The 27545-nt window shown below is 51.0% G+C and overlaps 1 protein-coding gene across 1 annotated transcript in view; it reads left to right on the top strand.

Annotated features, from left to right (window-relative positions):
* MAVS (mitochondrial antiviral signaling protein) overlaps positions 1 to 26645 on the top strand; it is a 29751-nt gene extending 3106 nt beyond the window's left edge. Inside the window, exons 2-7 of the mRNA XM_008019736.3 lie at positions 3683 to 3866; positions 6742 to 6916; positions 10131 to 10303; positions 11051 to 11210; positions 13353 to 13885; positions 14772 to 26645. Of these exons, the coding sequence (XP_008017927.3) occupies positions 3750 to 3866; positions 6742 to 6916; positions 10131 to 10303; positions 11051 to 11210; positions 13353 to 13885; positions 14772 to 15236 (1623 nt within the window). The 5' untranslated portion in view covers positions 3683 to 3749 and the 3' untranslated portion in view covers positions 15237 to 26645. The remainder of the gene's footprint in view (positions 1 to 3682; positions 3867 to 6741; positions 6917 to 10130; positions 10304 to 11050; positions 11211 to 13352; positions 13886 to 14771) is intronic.
* Positions 26646 to 27545: the final 900 nt, after the last annotated feature.

A 27545-nucleotide genomic window follows, 5' to 3' on the forward strand; every position in this document is an offset into this window, starting at 1 on the left:
AATAACAAGCAAATACATCTATAATTGCAAATTGTGGTAACTCCTACAAAAACAACTGGCAGCAATTGCTTATATTTGAGGCACTTAAAAATTTTTAAGCTGCTAGGCGCGGTGGCTCACGCCTGTAATCTCAGCACTTTGGGAGGCCGAGGTGAGCGGATCACCTGAGGTTGGGTGTTTGACACCAGCCTGACCAACATGGTGAAACCCTGTCTAAAAATACAAAATTAGCTGGGTATGGTGGCGCATGCCTGTAATCCTAGCTACTCGGGAGGCTGAGGCAGGAGAACCACTTGAACCCGGGAGGTGGAGGTTGCAGTGAGCTGAGATCGCACCATTGCACTCCAGCCTGGGAAACAAGAGTGAAACTCCATCTCAAAAAAAAAAAAAAAAAAAAAAATTAAGCTTCCACAGTGGCTCAGCAATGTGGGAGGCCAAGGCAAGAGGATCACTTGAGGTCAGGAGTTCGAGACCAGCCTGGCCAAAGCTGGTGAAACCCTGTCTCTATTAAAAAATACAAAAATTGGCCAGGTGCGTTGGCTTGCGCCTGTAATCCTAGCACCTTGGGAGACCAAGGCGGGTGGATCACCTGAGTTCAGGAGTTCAGGACTGGCCTGGCCAACATTAAAACATACAAAACCCCGTATCTACTAAAAATATAAAAATGATCCAGGCATGGTGGCGTGTACCCATAATCCCAGCTACTCGGGAGGCTGAGGTAGGAGAATTGCTTGAACCCGAGAGGTGGAGGTTGCAGTGAGCCGAGATTATGCCACTGCACTCCAGCCTGGGCAACAGAGCGAGACTCTGTCTCAAAAACAACAACAACAAACAAACAAACAAACAAATTAGCCAGGCATGATGGTGGGTGCGTGTAATCCCAGCTACTCGGGAGGCTGAGGCAGGAGAATTGCTTGAAAATGGGCAATGGAGGCTGCAGTGAGCCGAGATCATACCACTGCACTCCAGCCTGGGTGACAGGGAGACTGTCTCAAAAAAAAAAAAAGAAAGCTTATAAGGCTGAATTACTGTACTGTCAAAATAAGGTATCTGAGCCATTTTAAGGGTGAGGAACTCTGGAAACTGTTAACTTGCCCAGGACACACAGTGAGTTCAAGGCATGGAACTCAGTCTCCTATCTTAAGAATGTATGTGGGCCGGGCATGGTGGCTCATGCCTGTAATCCCAGCACTTCGGGAGGCCAAGGCAGGCAGATCATTTGAGGTCAGGAGTTTAAGATCAGCCTGACCAACATGGAGAAACCCTGTCTCTACTAAAAACACAAAATTAACCAGGTGTGGTGGTGCATGCCTGTAATTCCAGCTATTCAGGAGGCCGAGGCAGGAGAATCGCTTGAACCCGGAAGGTGGAGGTTGCTGTGAGCCGAGATTGAGCCATTGTACACCAGCCTTGGCAACAAGAGTGGAACTCTGTCTCAAAAAAGAAAAAACAGAATGTATGTGTAGCAGGCTTTAATGGTGGGCCTGCAGCCACGTCATGGAAAGAAGCTGACCTGAAGATCTCAGTTCTTTCCTCTTCTACTAACTAGCAAGCGTACCTCAGTTTCTTCTTCAAAGTAGGATGATCCTAGTATTATCATGTTGGGGTTCGCTTTTTATTTTTTCAGTGTGTCCCAAAGCAGCAGCACGTTTAGGTATAGCCCTCTTGCTATCAGCTTCAGGGCCTTAGAGCCAGGACATTTATAGGCACAGAAACTAGGGTCACATATAGATCCTCCACCACATGTGCTAGGGGTCCTGCAGACCTCCCCAGTGCTGACCACCCTGCAGGGAAGAAATGGGCCCTAGGTATTCTGGATCTGTTTCTTTTTGGTCATCAATTATTTTTATTTTTATTTTTTTAGAGACAGGGTCTCACTGTGTTGCCCAGGCTGGCCTTGAACACCCGGACTCAAGCGATCCTCCTGCCCTAGCTTCTTGAGTAGCTGGTGGTCATCAATTCATTTTTAGCAAATTCTGCAGGAATTTTTTTTTTGAGATGGAGTCTCATTCTGTGGCCCAGGCTGGAGTGTAATGGCACGATCTCGGCTCACTGCAACCTCCGCCTCTTGGGTTCAAGCAATTCTCTGCCTCAGCCTCCTCAATAGCTGGGATTGCAGGCACTCGCCACCATGCCCGGCTAATTTTTTTGTATTTTTAGTAGAGACGGGGTTTCACCATCTTGGCCAGGTTGGTATTAAACTCCTGACCTCGTGATCCACCCACCTCGGCCTCCCAAAGTCTTGGGGTTACAGCCGTGAGCCACCGCGCCCGGCTTCTGCGGGAATTTTGGAGAGACCCAGGCAGTAATAAAATAGGATGTTTAAAGAAATTAAAGATGGCGGCCGGGCGTGGTGGCTCACGCCTGTAATCCCAGCACTTTGGGAGGCCGAGGCAGGCGGATCATGAGGTCAGGAGATCGAGAGCATCCTGGCTAAAACGGTGAAACCCCGTCTCCAATAAAAATACAAAAAAATTAGCTGGGCGTGTTGGCGAGCGCCTGTAGTCCCAGCTCCTGGGGAGGCTGAGGCAGGAGAATGGCGTGAACCCGGGAGGCTGAGCTTGCAGTGAGCCGAGATTGTGCCACTGCACTCCAGCCTGGGCAATAGTGCAAGACTCCGTCTCAATAAAAGAAATTAAAGATGGCTGGGCACATTAGCTGGCACTTATAATCCGACCTACTTGACCGGCTGAGGCAGGAGGATCGCTTGAGGCCTGGGCAACATCATGAGACCCTGTCTCTAGAAATAATATAAAAATTAGCTGGGCATAATGGCTCAAGTTTGTAGTTCCAGCTACCTGGGACGCTGAGGCGGAAGGATTGCTTGAGCCCAGAAGTTTGAGGCTGCAGTGAACTATGATTGCACCACTGCACCCAACCTGGGTGACAGAGTGAGACCCCATCTCTTTTTTGGTTTGTTTGTTTGTTTTTGAGATGGAGTTTCACTCTTCTTGCCCAGGCTGGAGTGCAATGGCGTGATCTCGGCTCACTGCAACCTCTGCCTCCCAGGTTCAAGCAATTCTCCTGCCTCAACCTCCCGAGTAGCTGGGACTACAGGCATGCACCACCATGCCCAGCTAATTTTTTGTTGTTGTTGTTGTATTTTTAGTAGAGACGGGGTTTCTCCATGTTGGTCAGGCTGGTCTCCAACTCCCAACCTCAGGTAATCCCCCAACTTGGCCTCCTAAAGTGCTGGGATTATAGGCATGAACCATTGCGCCCAGCCCGAGACCCCGTCTCTTAAAAAAGAAAAAGAAAAAGAAAAAAAAGCCAGGTGTGGTGGCTCACACCTGTAATCTCCAAACGTGGGAGGCTGAGGCGGGTGGATCACTTGAGGTCAGGAGTCCGTGACCAGCCTGGCAACATGGTGAAACCCCGTCTCTACTAAAAATACAAATATTAGCTGGGCATGGTGGTGGGCGCCTGTAATCCCAGCTACTTGGGAAGGAGGCTGAGGTAAGAGTCAATTGAACCCAGGAGGCAGAGGTTGCAGTGAGCCGAGATCGCGCCACTGCACTCCAGCCTGGGCAACAGAGTGAGACTCGGTCTCAAAAAGAAAAAAAAGAAGAAGAAGAAATTCAAGATGAAAGAAAACAAAAATTCCAAAAAGTTGAGAAAGAATTGCCTTTTGTCCAGCCCCACTCCCAACCCCGTTGTCATGTGTGATTCTGTTTTCTTCCAGTCTCGTTTCCTCTCAGTCCATCCACCCTTTATGGGGCCAGAGCCCTCTCTCTAGAATCTGAGCAGCAATGCCGTTTGCTGAAGACAAGACCTATAAGTATATCTGCCGCAATTTCAGCAATTTTTGCAATGTGGACGTTGTAGAGATCCTGCCTTACCTGCCCTGCCTCACAGCAAGAGACCAGGTGAGCAAGGGAAGTGACAACCGGACACTGGCCTGGGGGCAGGACTGTGGAATTCAAAGTTCAGCCCTATCCTAGTTCCTCACCAAAGCCAGGGCTGGCTCCTTCCTTCTGCCTCTTGCTGTGTCTTGCTCCTTGTCCTTGCTGCTTTTCATTTTTTTTTTGAGACAGAGTCTTACTCTGTCGCCAGCCTGGAGTGCAGTGGCATGATCTTGGCTCACTGCAACCTCCGCCTCCCAGGTTCAAGTGATTCTCCTGCCTCAGCCTCCTGAGTAGCTGGGATTACAGGTGTCTGCCACCACGCCCAGCTAATTTTTGTGTTTTTAATAGAGACGGGGTTTCACCATGTTGGCCAGGATGGTCTCGATCTCTTGACCTCATGATCCACCTGCCTCGGCCTCTGAAAGTGCTGGGATTACAGGCGTGAGCGCCGTTGCTGCTTTTCTAACTTTTGGATGAAGTGTGGCTCGGGGTGGCACTGCTGACTTCGCCGAACTCCCCGTTGTGTTGTTTTTGTACACTGCTCAAAAATATGGCACTGGCTCTCTGAGATTTCCTGGCTCTGGTCCACTTGCCCACTTTTTTTGGAACCTCCTATTTCCTTCATCTCTCTTGCCCTTCCTTGTCCTGCTCAGTTTTGATTCCATTCTCCTTGTCATGGGGCCCTGTCCTGGCACAGCGCTGGGACTCAGGTTTGAGAGCTGGCAGGAGCCAGGTCGCTCTAGCCCCAAGAGAACGTGCTGCAGGCCCCTGGCACTCACTCGCTGGTGAAACGGGCACAACCCCTCCCCGTTGTAGCTGCTATTCTCAGATTGGACCCCTGTGCTCCAGAGGGTACCTGTTGGCTCTTTTGGGGCCTCCCGTCCTCAGATTTCTCAGGAGCCCCATTGCTGTCTCTGGTGTCCTCCCACACAGATCGTGTTAGTATGCAGGTCTGTTTGGGGTTTGCCCCTCCCTCTTGTATTTTGGGGTTTATAGGGATATCTCGTTTTGTAGTAAATATTTTCTGTGGATTTTCTTTATTTTCTTTAAAAAATTTTTTTTGAGACAGAGTCTCACTCGGTTGCCCAGGTTGGAGTGCAATGGTGTGATCTCAGTTCACTGCAACCTCCGCCTCCCGGGTTCAAGTGATTCTCGAGCCTCAGCTTCCTGAGTAGCTGGGGTTACAAGCACATGCCACCACACCTGGCTAGTTTTTTTTTTTTTTTGAGACGGAGTCTCGCTCTGTTGCCCAGGCTGGAGTGCAGTGGCGCAGTCTTGGCTCACTGTGAGCTCTGCCTCCCGGGTTCACAACATTCTCCTGCCTCAGCCTCCCGAGTAGCTGGGACTACAGGTGCCTGCCACCATGCCCAACTAATATTTTGTACTTTTAGTAGAGACTGGGTTTCACCGTGTTAGCCAGGATGGTCTCGATCTCCTGACCTCATGATCCACCCGCCTCGGCCTCCCAAAGTGCTGGGATTACAGGCATAAGCTACCACGCCCAGCTAGTTTTGTATTTTTAGTAGAGACAGAGTTTCACCATGTTGGCCAGGCTGGTCTTTATTTTTATTTTTGAGACAGAGTCTTGCTCTTGTCACTCAGGCTGGAGTGCAGTGGTACAATTTTTTTTTTTTTTTTTTTTTTTTGAGATGGAGTCTCGCTCTGTCTTCTGGGCTGGAGTGCAGTGGTGCCATCTCCGGTTACCGCAACCTCTGCCTCCTGGGTTCAAGCGATTCTCCTGCTTCAGCCTCCTGAGTAGCTGGGATTACAGGCACGTGCCACCATGCCCAGCTAATTTTTGTATTTTTAGTAGAGACGGGGTTTCACCATGTTGGTCAGGCTGGTCTCGAACTTCTGACCTCGTGATCCTTGGCCTTCCAAAGTGCTGGGATTACAGGTGTGAGCTACCGCACCTGGCTATTTTCCTTTTTCTAAAAATCTAGCTCCTGCAGGATTCTGTGGGTTTTTGTTTCTGCTATCTGGTTGCTTGTTTTTAATGTGGGAATTCAGATAGACATAAAAACTCTAGGGCTGGGCACGGTGGCTCATGCCTGTAATCCCAGCACTTTGGGAGGCCAAGGTGGGCGGATCACCTGAGGTCAGGAGTTTGAGACCAGCCTGTATAACATGGGGAAACCACGTCTCTACTAAAAATACAAAAAAATTAGCCGGGCGTGGTGGTGGGCATCTATAATCCCATCTACTTGGGAGACTGAGGCAGGAGAATAGCTTGAACCCAGGAGGTAGAGGTTGCAGTAAGGTGAGATCGTGCCACTGCACTCCAGCCTGGGCGACGGAGCGGGACTCAGTCTCGAAAAAAGAAAAAAAACTGCAGCCACTGTCATCTGCCCAGAATCTCCCCAGCACTCTCAGCTTCCTTGTTTCTTATTGTCAGCCCCCTCTCTTTCCTTCTTTTGCCCCTTTCATCATACTTTTGCTATCTACCTTTTCCTTCTCTCCTAATCCAAACCTTTCTTTTTGCCCTGGTGGCCATATAAATCCAAGGCTTTTGTATCAGATTAACTGGGTTTGGATTCCTGCCCCACTGTTGTAGGATCTTTGCTATAGTACTTTGCTTCTGCTAAGCCTCAGTTTCCTCATTAGTATAGTGGGGATAGTAATGGCATTAAATAAGATGATACATGCAAAGCCCTTAATGGAGAGTCCAGGACATACTTAATTGTCAGTTTCCAGCAGCTGCCTTTATTGATGTGGCTGCTAATTGCTCTTCCTCACTCCATACCTGGCCCTGTCCTGGGCTCTGATTCAGTTTCATGTGGCCACCTTGCTCTTCTGGCTTTCTTGGTGCCCCATCCCCCTGCTATGGCTTCATTCTGGGTGGGTAAGTGGCTGGGGCCGCCTGGCTTGAGCAGGACAGTGGCACTTTGTCTTCCAGGATCGACTGCGGGCCACCTGCACACTCTCAGGGAACCGGGACACCCTCTGGCATCTCTTCAGTACCCTTCAGCGGCGGCCCGGCTGGGTTGAGTCCTTCATTGCGGCGCTGAGGGACTGTGAGCTAGCTGATCTCGCGGACGAAGTGGCCTGTGTCTACCAGAGCTACCAGCCTCGTAAGCCTCCTGCCCTGGCCCTCCTCCTGGACCCCTGGCCTGCTCCCTGGCCTCTGCTCTCCCTTCCCCTCTCCCTGTACCTCCTGCCTTTCTCTGTCATCCTCTTTTTCATCACTGTGAAGCGATGGATAAACCTGGGTGTAGATCCAGGCTGAGCCACTTACCAGCTGTGTCCCTTTGGCCAAGTCCCTTAATTTCCCTGAGTCTCAGGCCTCTCTTCTGTAAAATGAAGTTCATGGCAGCATCTGCCGTGGGCGGCTGCAGTGGGTGATACTGCGGGACGATGCGTGTTGAGTACTGAGCTGGGCTGGGCACTTCCTATATGCCCAGCACATGTGGGGTCTCCTCTAACTTTCATGGCTGTAGCGTTCGCCTCCTACTCTTCCTCATTTCTTCTCCCCCACCTACTCATTCATCCTCCCTCTCTCCACCTTCTCTTCCCGTCCCCTGGTTTACCTTGAGAGCCTTCAACGCCCTCTACCAACTGCCCAGTTATTCCTTAAGTCCCTCTCAGTGTCCCTGCCACTCTGAGTGCTTGGAGGGGATTTGGTGAGATTGAGTTTGATCCTGAGTGAGATCAAGACATGGGAAGAGGCTGGGCGCGGTGTGTCACACCTGTAATCCAGAACTTTGGGAGGCTGAAGCAGGCAGATCATGAGGTCAGGAGATGGAGACCATCCTGGCTAAAACGATGAAACCCTGTCTCTACTAAAAATACAAAAAATTAGCCAGGCGTGTTGTCCCAGCTACTCGGGAGGCTGAGGCAGGAGAATTGCTTGAACCAGGGAGGCAGAGGTTGCAGTAAGCCGAGATCGCACCACTGCACTCCAGCCTGGGCGACAGCGAGACTCCATCTCAAAAAAAAAAAAAAGAAAAGACTTGGGAAGAAAAATCAAGCCAGCCCTATTTATATTTCAAACTAGAGGTAACCCCCGAGACCCTGGTCACATTTATAGCTGTGGGACATCCATGCTTCTCTTTTCTTTCTCTTTCTCTTTTTTTTCCCCCCCTTTTAGAGACAGAGTCTCTGTCACCCAGGCTGGAGTGCAGTGGTGCAATCATAGCTCACTGCAGCCTTGACCTCCTGGGCTCAAGTGATCCTTCTACCTCAGCCTCCAGAGTAGCTGGGACTACAGGCATGGGCAACTATTCCTGGCTAATTTTAAAATTTTTTTTAGAGATGAGGTCTCACTATGTTGCCCAGGCTGGTCTCAAACTCCTGGGCTGAAGCGATTGGCCTCCCAGAGTGCTGGGATCATAGGTGTGAGCCACCGCGTCTGGCTCTCATGCTTGCTTTTCTTTCCTTTTTCTCTTCCTTGCTTTTCCTCCCTCCCTCCCTCCCTTCCTCCCCACCTCTCTTCCTGTTTTTCCTTCCTCCTTCTTAAATGTGACTCTTCATATGTGGAGATTAATAGTGATTCCCCCCGCTGGGTGCAGTGGCTCGCACCTGTAATCCCAGCACTTTGGGAGGCCAAGGCGGGCAGATCACAAGGTCAGGAGTTCGAGAACAGCTTGGCCAATATGGTGAAACCCCATCTCTACTAAAAATACAAAAAAATTAGCTGGGTGTGGTGGTGCAAGCCTGTAATCCCAGCTACTTGGGAGGCTGAGGCAGGAGAATTGCTTGAACTGGGGAGGTGGAGGTTGCAGTGAACCGAGATTGTGCCATTGCACTCCAGCCTGGACGACAGTGAGACTCCGCCTCAAAAAAAAAAAAAAAAAAGAAAAAAATAGTGACCCCCTGAATACAATACAATGGCTGTGGTAGGGCCTGATGAGGGGTGGTGGCAAAGGGGAGGGGCTGAGGCAGCAGCATCAGGGCAGGGGTCAGTGAGCAATGACAGTCATGGGGAGGAGAAAGCCACTGGGTCCCAGGATGCCTGGGGACAGAGAAGAGTGACTGCTGACACGGTGTGGGTGGCTAGAGGCCTACGAGCCCCCCCTCACTCCCCCTCCTTCCTTGCTACCTTGTCCTCCAACTGCTGTCTCCCTCCCACTCCTGCCCCCTTGCCAAGTGATGCTTGTCACTCTTGAGGAGTGGACCCATATCAGAACAGCTTTTGGACCTATGGCTGGGGCGGGGGGTATACCCAAGATCACCCAAGCCTCTTTCATCATGAGGAGAACCCCTAATTCCTTCTTTTTTTTTTTTTTTTTGGGACGGAGTCTTGCTCAGTTGCCCAGGCTGGAGTGCAGTGGCGTGACTTTGGCTCACTGCAACCTCTGCCTCCTGGGTTCAAGTGGTTCTCCTTCCTCAGCCTCGCTGTAGTCCCTGATACCTTTTTTTTTTTTTGAGATAGAGTCTCGCCCTTGTTGCCCAGGCTGGAGTGCAATGGTGCAATCTCAGCTCATGTCACCTTCACCTCCTGGGTTCAAGCAATTTTCCTGCCTCAGCCTCCCAAGTAGCTGGGATTACAGGCATGCGCCTCCACACCTGGCTGATTTTGTTATTTTTAGTAGAGATGGGGTTTCTCCATGTTGGTCAGGCTGGTCTCGAACTCCCGACCTCAGGTGATCCGCCAACCTTGGCCTCCCAAAGTGCTGGGATTACAGGCATGAGCCACTGCATCTGGCTTTTTTTTTTTTTTTCTCCCAAGACGGAGTCTTGCTCTGTTGCCCAGGCTGGAGTGCAGTGGCATGATCTCAGCTCACTGCAACCTCCGCCTCCCAGGTTCAAGCAATTCTCCTGCCTCAGCCTCCCAAGTAGCTAGGATTACAGGTGCATGCCACCATGCCTTGCTAATTTTTGTATTTTTAGTAGAGATGGGGTTTCACTATATTGGCCAGGCTGGTCTTGCACTCTTGACCTCCTAATCCACCTGCCTTGGCCTCCCCAAATCTTGGGATTACAGGCATGAGCCACCATGCCCAGCCCTTGATTCCTTTTTTTTTTTTTGAGTCGGAGTCTCACTCTGTCACCCAGGCTGGAGTGTAGTGGTGCGATCTGGGCTCACTGCAAGCTCTGCCTCCCGGGTTCATGCCATTCTCCTGCCTCAGCCTGAGTAGCTGGGACTACAGGTGCCCACCACCACACCTGGCTAATAATTTTGTATTTTTAATAGAGACGGGGTTTCACCACGTTAGCCAGGATGGTCTCGATCTCCTGACCTCGTGATCTGCCCGCCTTGGCCTCCCAAAGTGCTGGGATTACAGGCGTGAGCCACTATGCCCAGCCCAGATTCCTTCTTGATATCACTACATCTTTGTCCTCCAGGGACCTCGGACCGTCCCCCAGACCCACTGGAGCCACCGTCACTTCCTGCTGAGGGGCCAGGGCCCCCCACACCTGCTGCGGCCCACAGTATCCCCTACAACAGCTACAGAGAGAAGGAGCCAAGTTACCCCATGCCTGTCCAGGAGACCCGGGCGCCAGACTCCCCAGGAGAGGTCTGTCCTCACAGGACACCTTGAGCCACCTGCTTTTGTGTTTCTATCTGCCTACTTCTGCCTACTGAGCCTTCCAGAAACCCTCTCCTGTCCCCTATAATTCACGCCTAATCTCTGCTCAGAACCCCAGGGCTTCCTTAGTGGCAATCTGCCCCAGACCAGCTTCCAGACTGCTGACCACATCTTTACCCTGTGGCAGCCCTAATCCTCTGTCACCAACCAGCTGGGAGAGCCCAGTTTTTATTTTATTTTATCTTTTTTGAGACAGCGTCTCATTCTGTCGTCCAGGCTGGAGTGCAGTGGATCGATCTTGGCTCACTGCTACCTTTGCCTCCTGGGTTCAGGTCATTCTCCTGCCTCGGCCTCCGGAGTAGCTGGGATTACAGGCATCCACCACCATGCCCAGCTAATTTTTGTAGTTTTTGCAGAGATGGAGTTTTGCCATGTCAGCCAGACTGGTCTCGAACTCCTGACCTCAGGTGATCTGCCCACCTTTGCCTCCCAAAGTGCTGGGATTAGAGGCGTAAGCCACTGTGCGCGGCGATGCTGTGTGTTTTCTGTGAGGTAGGTGCAAGGACACCTGTGGACAGAGGGTCTGGGAATTACCAGAACCCAGACAAGGGCTCCCTTGGCTCCTGTGCTCCATGGTGTGGGCTGAGACCTATAGGAGATGCCCCAAGAGCACAAGCTGCCCTTTGAAAGCTCTTGGGAGAGGCAACTGCCTTAATCATATTTTCCCTCTTGCAGAGTTCAGAGCAAGCCCCACAGACACTCAACCCCAGAGTCATCCCAAGGAGTCCAGATGGTGGCCCCCTGGACCCCTCCTCTGACCTGGCAGCCCTCAGCCCTCTGACCTCCAGCGGGCATCAGGAGCAGGACACAGAACTGGGCAGTACCCACACAGCAGGTATGCATGGAATCTGGAATTATAGGGTCCTTCTGATCTCTCAAGTGAAGGTGAGAATTAAAAGTTGCCCCTCTGGCTTCCTTGAACAGGAGACAAGGTGGGAATAAAGGGAGTTCAACCCAGGAAGCAAACCAGTTCCTTAGTGGGTGTATCAGTTAGCATTTGCTGTGTAACATATACAGTTTTCCAATTTTGTTTTTTTTCAGTAGCTTAAAATATAGCCATTTATTTAGCATATGATCCTGTGGGTCAGGCATTTGGGCTACCTACCTGGGCACTTCTTCTGGTCTTGACTGAATTTCCTCTCAAGTATTCACTGATAGGCTGGGCACGGTGGCTCAGGCCTGTAATCCCAGCACTTTGGGAGGCCAAGACGGGCGGATCACGAGGTCAGGAGATCGAGACCATCCTGGCTAACATGGTGAAACCCCGTCTCTACTAAAAAATACAAAAAACTAGCTGGGCGAGGTGGCGGGCGCCTGTAGTCCCAGCTACTCGGGAGGCTGAGGCAGGAGAATGGCGTGAACCCGGGAGGTGGAGCTTGCAGTGAGCTGAGATCCAGCCACTGCACTCCAGCCTGGGTGACAGAGCGAGACTCCGTCTCAAAAAAAAAAAAAAAAAAAAAAAAAAGTATTCACTGATATATACATAAGTTCTGCCTCTGACTGTTGGCCTTGCACCTTGGTTCTCTTCTATGTAGTCTCTCATCCTCCAGCACACAAACCCATCATGGCAGCTGGGCAGAGTTCTCAGGGAGAGGGCTCAAAACTGGCACAGTGTCCCCCATGCCCCATTCTGTGGGCAAAAGCAAGTGATAAGGCCAGCCTAGATTCAAGGAGTAGGGAAATAGACTCCCTCCCTAAGGGGAGGACTGACAGGCACAGTGCAAAGAGGCTAGGTCGAGGTAAGCGAGATAAGTCGGGCCATTTCTGCCCTCTGCCAAAGGGACTGTGGGGATCAGCCAGGGCCTGGAGGGCGGTGGGCAAGGGACAGTGCAGGGCTGCATCAGCCGTTGGCAGGGGAGCCTTTAGGCATTGCCTTACCGCAGAGATCTCCAGTTCCCAGTGAAAACTTCTCAGTTCCCAGACTTCTTCATCATCCAGTGGCCTGGACCCAACTCCAGACCTCAGTGCTCCCCCTCAGAAATATATAGTTGTCCATCTGGACCTCTCAGGCTAGCATGTCTCTTTCCTACTTCCCAAACTGTTCCACATGATCCCGGTGCCCAGTCAGCCCTCAGTGCCCTGGGACAGCCACAAGACACATGAGCAGTTAAAGGCTGGGAGACGTCATCTTAGTACTTTTGTCATCCCCAAACTGCTCCAAGCACCTGTCTGTGCTTTGCAGTGTCACCTGGCCATGGGATGCCTTTCATGAGTTGCTGTACACCATGGAGGCAGAGGGCATTTAGGTTTCAGTATGTTTGTAGACACAGGTCCCATGAGATTCTGTGGTATTAGATTGTCGTGGGGGAGGTGTACATCAGAATCACCCTGACCTTTGCCAGCTGTGGGGCCTGGCATGTGCATTCCGAGTTCCGTGGAGAGTCCTGCTGCAACTGCCTTTACAGACCATCACTACCTGCTATCCCCTGCTTCCCCGACCCAGGTCAGGCAGCCTCCCAGGGGTGGCTTTGTCCCTGTTGCCTCTCTTCCCAAGCCTCTGGGATGGCCAGCCTTCTTGGCTGGTATGAGTTGTTCTGCATGCGCTGTCCTGCCACCCCCACCCTGATCCACGACTGCTTCCACTTGTGGTGGTTGGAGAGGGACAGCAATGGGGGAAGTGTCCAGGATTCCATGAGGCTAAGGTCAAGGTAGAAAAGGTGGACACAGGAGAGGGGAGGTTTCCCAGGTGGGAGAGGAAAAAGCGGAGAGAATAATTAACAATGATCTTCAAGCTCCTAGATACCTTTTCACTGTGTGCCAGGACAGACCTAGGGCTACAGGTCAAGGACTGAGGGCAGCTGTTGGGCTTTCAGGCCAGGAAGCAGTGACTAAAGGGACTGTGGCATCTCCTTCAAGGGCAGATTTGGAGGCCTAGACACAGTAGGGACCCTGAAACCTGGGGCAGAGGGACCCTTCTCCAGGCCTCAAGGTAACGGTCTTTGGGTCTGTGTTTCCACTTGTGTTTTGCCACCTGCAGGTGCAACCTCCAGCCTCACACCATCCCGTGGGCCTGTGTCTCCATCTGTCTCCTTCCAGCCCCTGGCCCGTTCCACCCCCAGGGCAAGCCGCTTGCCTGGACCTGCAGGGTCAGTTGTATCTACTGGCACCTCCTCCTCCTCCTCCTCATCCCCTGGCTTGGCCTCTGCAGGGGCTGCAGAGGGTGAACAGGGTGCAGAGAGTGACCAGGCCGAGCCTATCATCTGCTCCAGTGGGGCAGAGGCACCTGCCAACTCTCTGCCCTCCAAAGTGCCTACCACCTTGATGCCTGTGAACACAGTGGCCCCGAAAGTGCCTGCCAACCCAGAATCTGCCAGCACAGTGCCCTCCAAGTTGCCAACTAGCTCAAAGCCCCCTGGTGCAGTGCCTTCTGTGTTCACCAATCCAGCACCATCCAAATTGCCCATCAACTCAACCCGTGCTGGCATGGTGCCATCCAAAGTGCCTACTAGCATGGTGCGCACCAAGGTGTCTGCCAGCACAGTCCCCACCGACAGGAGCAGCAGAACTGAGGTAAGTCCTTGCCCCTCCTGGCAGGGATCCAGGCCCCTTCCCCCAGAAGAGCTTGCCCACCTGACCCCAGCCTTGGCCCCTTCCCAGTCTGCATCGTCTCCAGCCTGGGCTGCTCTATGGCCTCTCCTTGCAGGCATACAGAACCAGCCTCATGTAGGCCCCACACCATGTTCTCCAGGAGGAACAGTCATTAGAGCTCCTAAGTCTGGACATCTCAGGAGGGTCAGCCACGGGGGGCACCCACTGGTCAGGTGCATAAGTTCATTTAAGGCTCGTAGCTCCTAGTGAAGCTGAACAGTGCCATTTAGAATATAAGGAAGCAGTGAGGGGGACAGCACAGTGGCCCATCTGCCTCTTGCCTTGCTCTTCGCCACCAGGATGCCCAGCCTGCCCCTCCATGGCCAGGCTTTACAGAACGCAGTCCCACCTGAGCAGCCACTATGACCCAGCAGCCCCCCATTGTTGCCTGCTCCAAGCCTCACATCTGACTCTAGCTGTGGCTGTCTGCTGGGAGGAGCTAAGTCCATATGGCCCTATGGGCACATGGCCAGGCCTCTGACCCTGTGACTGCTCTCTAGTTCTCAGGCCCAGGCAGGATGTCAGTGCAGGATGGCGCCCCGCCCTACCAAGGGCTTCCAGGTGGGCATGAGCTCACAGGCAGGCCAGGGAATAGGGAAAGGCTGCCCTCGAGGAGGCCACCATTGATGCAGGTCCTTGGTCCCCTCTTCCCCCACTGCTCCAAGAAAAGGTGGCCTAGGGGCATTATGGACTTGGAATTGAGGGGTTGGAGTGCTATTTCATGCCCTGGCCTGGGAATGGCACCGCCCCACTAGGCTCGTCTCCCTGCCAACCCCAGTCCCTTCCAGTGCTCTCCTTTCTTTCCCAGGAGACCCCAGCAGCTCCAACACCTGCAGGCGCCACTGGAGGCCGCTCAGCCTGGCTAGACAGCAGCTCTGAGAATGGGGGCTTTGAGTCGGAGCTGAGTAAGCCTGGCATGCTGGTATCCCAGGCAGACAGCCAGTTCTCAGGCTGCTCCGAGGATCTTGCCATCAGTGCCAGCACCTCCTTGGGCATGGGGTCCTGCCATGGCCCAGAGGAGAATGAGTACAAGTCCGAGGGCACCTTTGGGATCCATGTGGCTGAGAACCCCAGCATCCAGCTCATGGAGGGCAACCCTGGGCCACCTGCGGGCCCGCAGGGTGGCCCCAGGCCACACGTCGACCAGAAGTTCCAGAAGAGGGAGGTGCCATGCCACAGGCCCTCACCTGGGGCTCTGTGGCTCCAGGCGGCTGTGGCAGGAGTGCTGGTAGTCACACTCCTGGTGGCGATGTACCGGCGGCGCCTGCACTAGTGAAGCCCTGGGCCCTTCCCACCACTCATCTGCTCCATTCCTGCAATACAACTTGCCCCTCTCCGAAGCCCCTTGTCCCTTTCTTGGGGATAGTGGAGGCTGGGTCAGAGGGAGCTAAGGGACTGCAGGCCTGCCTGCAGGATGTGCTTTGGCTGAACCAAGTCCTTAGAGCAGCATCTCTATTCCCACTGTGCCCTGTGTGGGTCCCTGTCCTTGGCTTTCTGGGTCCTGGGCTGCCCCCAGTGCTCCAGACCTTCCCCACTGGCAATCCAGGTTATCATCCATGTCCTCCAGAGGAGCTTCCTCCTCCAGGCCTCAGCCCCGCTGGCCCAGGTGGATGGGGAGGGATCACTGGAGCACACGGTGCTCGGGAATGCTTCTCCTGTTGCATTGGTCCCCGAAGGCCTCAGGGCAGGTGTGTGGTGTGTGGGCGACTCCACAAGACCTGGCTCCCACCCTGGCAGCCCAGCCTGAGACCGTTGCACTGAGGCAGGCAGGAGCGGCAGGGTGGCTGCTCTCCAGGAGCCCAACTGCCTTGGGTTCCTGCCCCACTGGGTCCCCTCCCCTGCTGGGCAATCCTGGGAAGGTCTGGAGGTTCCTGTGGACCTCAGAGAAGCCAGGGGCAGGTGCCAGGCCTGAGGAAGACCTCTGGAGCTCCTCTCTAGCCTCCTCGTTCCCTCCTCTCTGGTCTTCATTCTCTTCAGCTCCCTACATGGGCTGGGGAGGAGACACCTGGCGGGCAGAGCTCAGGCAGAGGTTTGGATTTCAGCTCCCTCACTTCCTGGGCTGTGTGGCTTTGGCGGATGTCAGACTTCTGGTTTTGCTTCTCCACGTGGACAGTGAGTATCTGGCTCATTCTTCACTGGGTTCTTCTGAGATTGAACTTACAGGTGTTTGCCAAGTGCCTGGCCCAGAGCAAGTAGCCACTAACTGCTTCTCCCACTTCTCTCCTGCCCAACCTGGTAGAGCTGAGGGCATGAGAGGCAGAGTGCACAGTGGTCCAGGGTGCAGCTCTGCAGCACAGGCAGCCTAGGCCTGCATCCTGCCCTGCCTCTCACCAGCTCTGTGACCTTGGGCAAGGGATTTGTCTGTTTGTGCCTTAGTTTTCTCATCTGTAAAAGGAGGATGAGTATATATATGTATTTCCCAGTGTTGTGAGGATTAAAGGAGTTTATCGATGTAGATTTTAGGATGAGTCCTGGCATTTACCAAGGGTTGGAATTGTGTTATTATCACTATTAAGTGTTGAGGGGCTAGGCGTGGTGGGCAACAGGGCCCCATCTCTACAAAAAAGTTTAAAAAATTAGCCAGGTGTGCTGGTGCATCTGTCGTCGTAGCTACTTGGGAGACTGAGGTGGGAGGATCACTTGAGCCCAGAAGCTTGAAGCTGCAGTGAGCTAGGATCGTGCCACCGCACTCCAACCTGGGTGACAGAGTGAGACCCTGTCTCAAGGAAAAAAAAAAAAAATGCAGAGAAACAGGAGCCTTGGCTACTCCTTTAGAGGCAGACTCAGACCCTCCTGCCTCACAGCTTTATCTTTGTGTTTGCCCCTTGCTTTATCTTGTGCCTTGAGAAATTGCTGGGAAGAGAGGTGTGTCCACTGGGCAGCTGTACAGGGTGGAGGCTCTAGGGTGTTTCCACTCCCAGCAGCCAGGTTCCCCCATCCCAAGTTCACCCACTGGTGGGGAGATTAGCTACAATAACACCAGAAACACATTGGGGTGGATTGAGGGTATCTTTGTGGGTTCTTTTCAGGCACCCATTGCTGGACAAGGCACAGGAGCCACCTCCATTTCTGAGCTCTGCAAGGGACAAGAACTAGAGCTATCAGGGGTGGGGCTCACTCTGGCCCCTCCCCAAGCTGTCAGCCTCCAGGCATCTACACTCTGCCTTGGCTGCTACATCCTTTTCACTCCACTGCCCTAGGAGAGTTCAGCAACCTAATGACCTCTATCTCTGAACATCTCTTCGTCCCATGCTCCAAGTCCAGCAACCTACACCATGAAACCAGGAGTGGACCCTACCCAAGCTGTCTGTACTACTCCCCATCCCTCACCACCAATCTTAAAAAGCCCTCTCTCCCCCCACCTTAAACCCCAGTTATGTACCCATGCTGGGCAGGTCAGTTAACAATTTATGTACAAGTACTAGTTTTAGTGTATTACTGTCACAGCGTAGCTTTGAAAAAAGCATTTCAAAAAGGCAACATGGGCCGAGCACGGTGGCTCACGCCTGTAATCCCAGCACTTTGGGAGGCCGAGGTGGGTGGATTGCCTGAGGTTGGGAATTCAAGACTAGCCTGGCCAACATGGTGAAACCCTGTCTCTACTAAAAATACGAAAATTAGCCAGGTGTGGTGGCACGCGTCTGTAATCCCAGCTACTAGGGAGGCTGAGCCACGAGAATTGCATGATCTCAGGAGGCAGAGGTTGTAGTGAGCCGAAATTGTGCCACTGCACTCCAGCCTGGGTAACAGAGTGGTACTCTGTTTCAAAAAAAAAAAAAAAAAGGCAATATGTAGCCGCGAAGCCTGTTGCCCAAGTGGTAGAATTTTAGCACAGTAGGAGCCTAGCTAAAAAATACAAAAAGTAACAGGGCATGGTGGCACTCATTTATAGTCCTAGCTACGTGGGAGGCTGAGGTGGGAAGATCACTTGAGCCTGTCAGGAGGCGGAGGTTGCAGTGAGCTGAGATTGCAGCACTGCACTCCAGCCTGGGTGATAGAGTGAGACTCTGTCTCAAAAAAAAAAAAAAAAAAAAAAAATGAGTTTTAGCACAGTAACCAGCCATTATGGGAGATACCCTGGGTAAGGCATGTAGAAAGGGTTGAGGGACCTTCCCAGCCCTGCCTCCCATGTTGTTTTGTTTTGTTTTGTTTTGTTTTTTTAGAGAATCACCCAGCCTAGGGCGAAGTGGTGCAATCATAACTCACTGCATCCTCAAACTCCTGGGCTTGAGCGATCCTCCTGCCTCAGCCTTCTGAGTAACTAGGACCTCAGGTGCATGCCACCATGCCTGGCTAATTAAATTTTTTTTTCTTTTTTTTGAGATGGAGTCTCACGCCATCGCCCAGGCTGGAGTGCAGTGGTGCGATCTTGGCTCACTGCAACCTCTGCCTCCTGGGTTCATGCCATTTTCCTGCCTCAGCCTCCTGAGTAGCTGGGACTACAGGTGCCAGCCATCACACCCGGCTAATTTTTTTGTATTTGTAGTAGAGACGGGGTTTCACCATGTTAGCCAGGATGGTCTTGATCTCCTGACCTTGCGACTCACCTGCCTCAGCCTCCCAAAATGCTGGGATTACAGGTGTGAGCCATGGTGCCTCGCCACTGTACAGGTTCTTTATAGAAGTTGGAGAGTGAAGGGTTGAGAAAGCCAAGGGGCAGGCGTCGGTCTGGAGGATTTTGTGCCTAAGGCCCTCTCTTTGCTTCCAGGCAGCATTAATTTTTTTGTAGAGATCAGGTCATGCTGTTATGTTGCCCAGGTTGGCCTCACATGAGATCTTGCCTTAGCTTCCCAAAGTGCTGGGATTACAGATGTGAGACACTGCACCCGACCCCCACCACTTCTTTTTTTCTTTTTTCTTTTTTTGAGACAGTCTTACTCCATTGCCCAGGCTGCTGGAGTGCAGTGGGATGATCTCGGCTCACTGAAACCTCTGCCTCCCGGGTTCAAGCAATTCTCCTGCCTCAGCCTCCTGAGTAGCTGGGATTACAGAGGCCTGCCACCACACCTGACTAATTTTTGTATTTTTAGTAGAGATGGGGTTTCTCCATGTTGGCCAGGCTGTTCTTGAACTCCTGACCTCAAGTGCTCCACCCGCTTTGGCCGCCCAAAGTGCTGGGATTACAGGCATGAGCCACTGCACCTGGCCGACCCCAGCACCTTTCAAATGATGCCGCCCAAAAGCCGTGACTTGGCCTACTTTGAACAGCGACCTTGTTGCTGCTGTTGTCAACCCGAAGGCCTCTCAAATGCCAGCTTCAAGCAGGGTGTGAACTGGCCAGTGTCAAATCTCAGGAGTCCTGTGTTGGGAGTGTAGCTTTCAGCTGTGGGGAGCTGCACTTAGTGGGGAAAGCCAGGCAGGTCACCCTCACAGCCGGATAATGTGGAGGTCAGAACCCAAGGAAGGGAGTGAGACCTCCACCCCCAGTGGGGGACCTGGCCACCCATCCTTGGGGACCTGAGAAAGCATACTTTACCTTGGGGTGAAGGCTGGGTGGGGCCAGAGGGACCGGTGCCCTCCTCAGTGCTTAGGGACAGAGCCACCTGCAGCAATGGTATCTTCATATTAGCCCCTCTCCACCTTCTTTCTCCTGCTGAATCATTTCCCTCAAAGCCCAAGACCTGTCACTGCTTCTTTCCCCCTGGGAAGAATGCGTGGACTCTGCCTGGTGACAGACTGAAGCCAGAACAGTGCCACACCCTCACCTTAATTCCTTGCTAGATATTCTCAGATTTATGAGACTTTAGTCAAAGATGAGGGAGGCTGGATGTGGTGGCTCATGCCTGTAATCCCAGCACTTTGGGAAGTCAAGGTGGGAGGATCCTTTGAAGCCAGGAGTTTGAGACAAGCCTGGGCAATAAAGCAAGACCCTATCTCTACCAAAAAAAAAAAAAATCTAGGAGATGCTCTTTACCCTGACTGGCCTCAAATTATTAATAGTTCCTTTGAGCAACATTATTTATTGTGAACTTTCAAACCCAAAAAAGTAGAGAGAGTAGAATAACAAATCTCCACGAGCCCATCACCCAACTTCAGTAATTATCAATTCATGGCCATCTTGTTCACCCCTGCCTGCTTCCCCTCATTCTGCACAGGTTCTTTTTTTTTTTTACCTTTTTTTTTTTTTTTTGAGACGGAGTGTTGCTCTGTTGCCCAGGCTGGATGGAGTGCAGTGGCACAACTTTGGCTCACTGCAACCTCCGCCTCCCGGGTTCAAGTGATTCTCCTGCTTCAGCCTCCTAAGTAGCTGGAATTAGAGGTGCCCGCCACCACACCTGGCTAATTTTCGTATTTATGTTAGAGATGGGGTTTCACCATGTTGGCCAGGCTGGTCTCAAACTCCTGACCTCAAGTGATCCGCCCGCCTCAGCCTCCCAAAATGCTGGGATTACAGGTGTGAGCCATGGTGCCTCGCCACTGTACAGGTTCTTTATAGAAGTTGGAGAGTGAAGGGTTGAGAAAGCCAAGGGGCAGGCGTCGGTCTGGAGGATTTTGTGCCTAAGGCCCTCTCTTTGCTTCCAGGCAGCATGAAGTAACAATGAGGCATCCACCTCTTGGTTTTGTGGCCTCTGTGGATGATGTCTCTGTCCTTGAACCAACTCAGAGCTGGAGTAGCGCTGGATCCTGTCTTAGGAGGAGGGGCTGAAGTGGGTTCCTCTGTTGTCAAGCTCTTTGGAGGTGCCTGGCTGCTACTACTGTCCCAGAGAGGTGACGATGAATGATAGGTGTGTCCAGCAGCAGTCTGCCCCACTGAGGCAAGGGCTTCCACTAGGCCCTGACAGAGCCCTTCCAGCAGGCAGAAATCCCCGTGTTGGGCAAGATTCAAACTCTGTAGCATGTCTCCTGCTTCCATCTCTTAGGAATGGAGTCCTTCAGGCCTTGAGACCCACATTTTCCATGATGCTCCATTAAGCAGCAGATAGCACCCCCACCTCCAGGGAAAGTGAATCCAGAGTTCTTGGTCTAATGCATCTGTGTTGAAATTGAGTCCTCTCCCTGTGTTCACCTTTCTACTCTTTTTCCTTTAGCCCAAGGCTATGAAGGCCTCATTTGGTGCTGGGCATGGTCACTCCCAGCATTCCTCACTCTGTTGCTAACAGCAACAGCAATAATAAGGGTTACAAGGTACTCCATACCTTACTGTCTGCCAGGCATTATGCTAAGTGCTTTACATATATTAACTCATTTAATCCCCACAATGACCCTATGAAAGATATACCATCTCAACCCAATTGACAGATGGTTTGCAAGATTAGGAGGGATGAAGGACCCGGGGGACAATGGGAGGGAAAACTCTGGCTCCGGGGCCCCAGGCTGGATGCTCTTTATGCCTGTGAACCACAGCCTATCACCTGTATGGAGTCAGGGACCCCACTTAAAGTGAGATTTTGGCTGGACGTGGTGGATCACACCTGTAATCCCAGCACTTTAGGAGACCAAGGCAGAAGGACTGCTTGAGTTCAGGAGTTCAAAACCAGTGTCGGTAACAGCTAGACCCTATCTCTACATAAAATTTAAAAATTAGCTGGGTGTGGTGGTACGTGCCTATAGTTGCAGCTACTCAGGAGGCTGAGGCGGGAGGATCACTTGAGCACAAGAGTTTGAAGTTACAGTGAGCTATGATGGCACCACTGCACTTCAGCCTGGGCAACAGAGGGAGACCCTGTCTCTAAAATACAGAGAGATTTTCACACCAACACATCCCTGCCCAGTATGCCAAGATCTGCCACCTGCTATAATAGTACTATAACACTCAATATGTAATTAATATAGTCTCAGGGATGTTGTGACAATATGATTACAACTATCACGTGTGTGCCCAGCCAGGCTCAATGCCCCAAGGCTGGGTGAGGTGGGGCAGGGGACACAGCCTAAAATGCCAGGCCTCAGGAAGCCATTTGGCTTAGCAGACATTGTTTATTAAAGGAGTTCCCTATGCCAGATTGAAGGCCTGAGATGATTAAGACACTATGAGTGCCTTCAAGTGGTTGGGGACGTTCATGAGGTGTGGTGCAGACAAATAGGCTTTCACATCATTGTTTTATATAATCATACAATAGATATTTGCATCTGCGTGTGCAGAGCATTGGGATAGGCCTCAGTGACACAGAATAATACAGCAAAGACCCCACCCGATGGGCCCCCTCCCACCACCCACCAATACAGTAGGGGGTGGTCTAATGGAGTGTTCCTGGAACATGAACGGGGGCAGGCATTAGGGGTGGCAAGGGGACAGGTGTTAATCTGATCAGTTATGTACTGTTTATAATAACTAAATCGGGGAGGAGGAATAATACTTAGAGCCTATAGAGAATAAATCTGACAAAAATGAAACTCTCAAGGGTTTTGCAGGGAATCTGAGTCAGTGCTGTGGTCTGAATGTATGTGTCCCCTTTGAATTCATATGTCGAAACCTAACCCCCAAAGTGATGGCATTAAGAGGTGGGCTGGGCATGGTGGCTTGTGACTATAATCCTAGCACTTTGGGAAGCTGGCGGGGGGCAGATCACTTGAAGCCAGGAGTCTGAGATCAGCCTGGCCAACATGGTAAAACCCCGTCTCTACTAAAAATACAAAAATTAGCCAGGTGTGGCGGCGTACATCTGTAATCCCAGCCACTCGGAGGCTGAGGCAGGAGAATCGCTTGAACCCAGGAGGTGGAGATTGCAGCGAGCCGAGATCGCACCACTGCACTCCAGCGTGGGTGACATAGCAAGACTCCATCTCAAAAAAATAATAAAATAAAATAAAGATGTGGGGACTTTGGGAGGTGGTTAGGTCATGAGGGTGGAGATCATGAATGGGGTTAGCACCTTATAAAACAGGCGTGAGGGAGTCCTCTGTCACTTCTACCATGTGAGGATGCAGTCAGAAGGCACTGTATCTCTGAAGCAGGGAGCCCGCCCTGGACACTGGATCTGCTGGCACCTTGATCTTGGACTTCCCAGACTCTAGAACTGTGAGAAATAATTTTTTGTTGTTTACAAATTACCCAGGCTATTTCACTGTAGCCTGAATGGACCAAGTTGGTGTGACCCTGTTGGAAAACTGGCAGTATCTACCAAAAGCCAAACATACATATAAACTGTGATCCAGCAGTTCCACTCCTGGGTGTGTACACCACACAAACAAGAGCTACGTCCACTGAGACATTGGCAAGAATGTTTCCAACCACCACACTGACAGTAGCCCCAAACTCCAAACAACCCAAATGTCCATCTACCAACCCAAATGTCCATCCACAGTTGAAGTTGCAGTGAAGTCACAGGGTCAAATACTACTGTACAGCAATGAATATGAATGAAAATACTGCTATGCACAGCAACATGGATAAATTTAACAGACATGAGGTCAAGCAAAAGAGGTCAGATTCCTCACCATCAAGAAAGTATTCATTGTATGATTCTGTTCCTACAAAATGTACAGAAATAAGCAAAACTGATCCATGGTGTTAGAAGCCGGGAAAACAGTTAACGGGAGGGATACTGCGGAGGGGCATCCTGGAGTGCTGGTCTACCTCCTCATCTGGGTGTTGATTTCATGAGTATTGTCAGTTTGTGTCCAGACTCCCTGTTGGAGATGTGGAAATAAAGATCACCTAAACAAGAGCAGAGAGGCTATTTAGCCCAAGTCTGCAAAGGAGTCAGCCATGATTGCTTGCATTTGGCAGGCGTCAAAGGCAGGCAGGGACTGGGAAATGTTAATAGTGGAAAAAAAGGGAAGACTTTGGGTGTGCTGTGATTGGAGATTGTTGGCATGAGGACAGAGTGGACTAGGCATGGGGACAGAGCGGACTAACTGTGGAGGGGCAGCTTTAGTTGGTTGGGGGGGTATATTTGGCTTTCTCTGGTTGGTCTGGAGTTGGAAGAGGGGGTGTGGTGGCTGGGGACTGAGAAGAAGCTGGCAGCCACTAAATTCAGACTGTTCTGGATCCGACTGCTGCTGAGGCTGTGGTTTGGCTTCCTTGGCTTCCCAGGCAGGTTATGGGTTTCTGGTCAGGGTCTATTGTCATATGTGGCCTGGCCATTGTCCGGTTGTATGTTCAGTCTCTTGAAAGGAAGGGTATTGACTCTGAGAGGGGCCGCCATCGCTGGAATGGGGGACACATAGCACTTCCTCCAGCTGCCTACACCCCCCTGGGGTCAGTGGTGCCTGCCTGTGAGGGTGAGCCCAATGGCTAGAGAGCTCTGCTCCAAGTCATTGCTTACCACACCCACAAACATTCTTTGTTCTTTAGGGCCTAATTTAAAGCCCCTATCCTACAGGAAACTTTGATTAGACCCCTCTCTTTATTAAGCTTCCTAAATTTCTATGGCTTACTTCAAACCCTGCTTTTATGTAAATGCTGACCTCCTTGCCTACATTTTAAAAACCTAGAGCTGGGCATGATGGCCATCATGCCCAGCCTGTAATCCCAGTGATTCAGGAGACTGAAGTGGGAGGATTGCTAGAAGCCAGGAGTTTGAGACCAGCTTGGGTAACATAGCTAGACCACATCTCTTAAAATAATTAATTCAGCCAGGCATGATGATATGTGTCTGTAGTCCCAAATACTTGGAAGGCTGAGGTGAGCCCAGGAAGTCGAGGCTACAGTAAGCTATGATCTCACCACTGTACTCCAGCCTGGGTGACAGAGCGAGACCCAGACTCGAAAAATAAAAATAAAAACCCTGAATATCTTCCTTCTACTTCTTCAGTGCTGTTTTTATTTTTAAAAAACAAAACCACAACTTTTTGCTGAAGTGAAATGTAAATGCTGTAAAAGGCAGTGACAGACACAAGGGAGGTGGAGGGGTAGGAAGGGTGGAAGCAGCAGGGCAGGCAAAATGAAGGGAAGCCCTGGGTTCTTGTCCTGCGTCTGCTGCTAGCTCCCACTTTCCTCATCCTCCAGCACCTGCAAACTGTGAAGCTGGACCGGTTATGTCAAATCCGTCCTCCCCCAGAGCTCAGTCCTTCTGCCCTTGGGTGTCCTTGGAACAAGGCAGGCTAGGCTGCACCAGCTTCCTCCACCTCTGTCCCTCCTCCTCCATCCCCAGGTGCCATTCCCACACCATCTGAATCACTGATTTCCTCGCAATCATTCGCTATCTTCTAGTTAATCACTTCGCTTGTATTTAACATAAGAAAGAAAAACCCTTTCATTACCACATATAGCTGGAAATTGGCCTCTTGCAGGAGGTGTATCCGAAGGAATTGGAGAAGAGAGAAACTGGTACTTGGTGAAATAATTACTTTAATTTTTTTTCCTACTTGCTGTCACGATGATGTCCTTAGAATTGTGAGCCCATGGACACTTCTGTACAGTAAATCTGCTATTATTACTTCTAGAACTAGTTATAATGGTCTACAGTGGCCAGATGCCTGCTTGTAATGAGAAGCTACTGCAGTGAAGATCAACAGAATTGGGGGCTTACCTGTGACCTCTCCCCATTTTCCCTCCTGCCTTCTCCCTGGGGATGGGTGGGTTTCTACTTAAAGACAAGCTCCCAGCTCTCAGACAGATAATGTGTGACAGCAAAACAGAAGTCACAGTCCGTTGGTGCTTAATCTTGAAAGTGACATCCTAACACTTTTTTTAAGACAAGGGCGTGCTCTATCGCCCAGGTTGGAGTAGAGTGGAGTAGAATGGCTCACTGCAGCCTCAAACTGCTGGGCTCAAGCAATCCTCCTACCTCAGCCTCCTGAGTCGCTGGGACCAGAGGCACACGCTACCATGCCTGGCTAACTTTAATGATTTTTAGTAGAGATGAGGTCTCGCTGTGTTGCCTAGGTTAGTCTCAGACTGCTGGGCTCAAGTGATCCTCCTGCCTCGGCCTCCCAAAGTGCTAGGATTACAGGCATGAGCCTCCGCATCCAGCCCCATCACTTCTGTAAATTGCAGTCAAGGGGCAATTTACCCAGAAGTAGGAACCACTGGAGGCACCATTACAGCAGCTGTCTTCTTCAGGAGGAGATGATGATTCTGTCCTACAAAATGACATATGCATGTGTTTTTTGACCCAGCAATTCCATTTCTAGTAGTCTAAGCCAAAGATAACACTGGCAAAAATAAAGATGTATGTACAAGACTAGTCATTATAGCATACTTTGTAAATAGCAAAAGCCTGGAAATAACTCAGGTGTCCATCTACAGGACATTGGCAATAAACCAAGACATATCTACATTGGCGTGCTACGCGGCTGTGAATAGAAATGAGTATCTCTATACTGCTATGGCATGAACTCCATGATGTTTAGATAAGAGGAAAAAAAAGTGGAAAACTGTATATATAATATAGAATCTGTGGGCTGGGCAGTGGTTCATGCCTGTAATTCCAGCACTTTGGGAGGCCAGGGTGGGCAGATTACAAGGTCAGGAGATCGAGACCATCCTGGCCAACATGGGGAAACCCTGTCTCTACTAAAAATACAAAAAAGTAGCTGGGCATGGTGGTACACACCTGTAGTCCCAGTTACTCGGGAGGCTTGGGCAGGAGAATCGCTTGAAAATCACTTGAACCTGGAAGGTGGAGGTTGCAGTGGGCCGAGATCGTGCCACTGCACTCCAGCCTGGGCAACAAAGCAAGACTCTGTCTCAAAAAACAAACAAACAAACAAACAAACCAAAAAAACTGTGTGTGTGTGTGTGTATGTATATATAGTCTTTTACTTCAGAACGAATAAATCCTTTATTTGAGTTGGTGCTTGGTGTCCTATGTGACTCTATGGGAGAGGATTCTTGGAAGTTTGGGACTGGTTTCCTCTGGACTCCCCAGCGTAGCTTTTCCCTTTGCTGATTTTATTTTGTATCTTTTTCTTGTAATAAATCTTAGCCAGGAGTACCACTTAAAAGAGTTGAGACTGAAGTCTGTTTTATGGGAGGGTAAACCAAAAACTGGTTTAAAAAATAATCACCTGTAGAAAGGAAGAGGGAGGGTGCAGAGTGGAGGGTTCAAGGATGAAAGCTACACTTCTCTGAACCTAACTTGTTCTGTAGATTTGACATTGGACCATGGTATTTTACCTAATTATATGACAATTGAATAAAAAAATCATTAAAAATTGAATCAAAATGAAAAACAAAATAGGACTCAGCTGTATATTGAGTTGATGGCTGACCTTCATAAAGAGGAATTCTTGCTCATAAAGAATTCTACACCCAGGCTGTAGTTCAGTGGCGCGATCTCGGCTCACTGCAAGCTCCGTCTTCCAGGTTGAAGCAATTTTCCTGCCTCAGCCTCCTGAGTAGCTAGGATTACAGGCGCGTGCCACCACACCGGCTATTTTTTTTTTTTTTTTTTGTATTTTTAGTAGAGACGGGGTTTCACCATGTTGGCCAGGCTGGTCTCGAACTCCTGACCTTAGGTGATCCGCCCACCTTGGCCTCCCAAAGTGCTGGGATTACAGGTATGAGCCACTATGCCCGGCCTAAGAGGAATTATTTCAAATGATTTATTATATATTTTTTTTCTGACACGGAGTCTTGCTCTGTCGCCCAGGCTGGAGTGCAGTGGTGCGATCTTGGCTCACTGCAACCTCCGCCTTCCTGGTTCAAGCAATTCTCCTGCCTCAGCCTCCCGAGTATCTGGGATTACAGGCGCCC

This window comes from Chlorocebus sabaeus, chromosome 2 (assembly GCF_047675955.1).
Source record: "Chlorocebus sabaeus isolate Y175 chromosome 2, mChlSab1.0.hap1, whole genome shotgun sequence".
Lineage (NCBI taxonomy): Eukaryota > Metazoa > Chordata > Mammalia > Primates > Cercopithecidae > Chlorocebus > Chlorocebus sabaeus.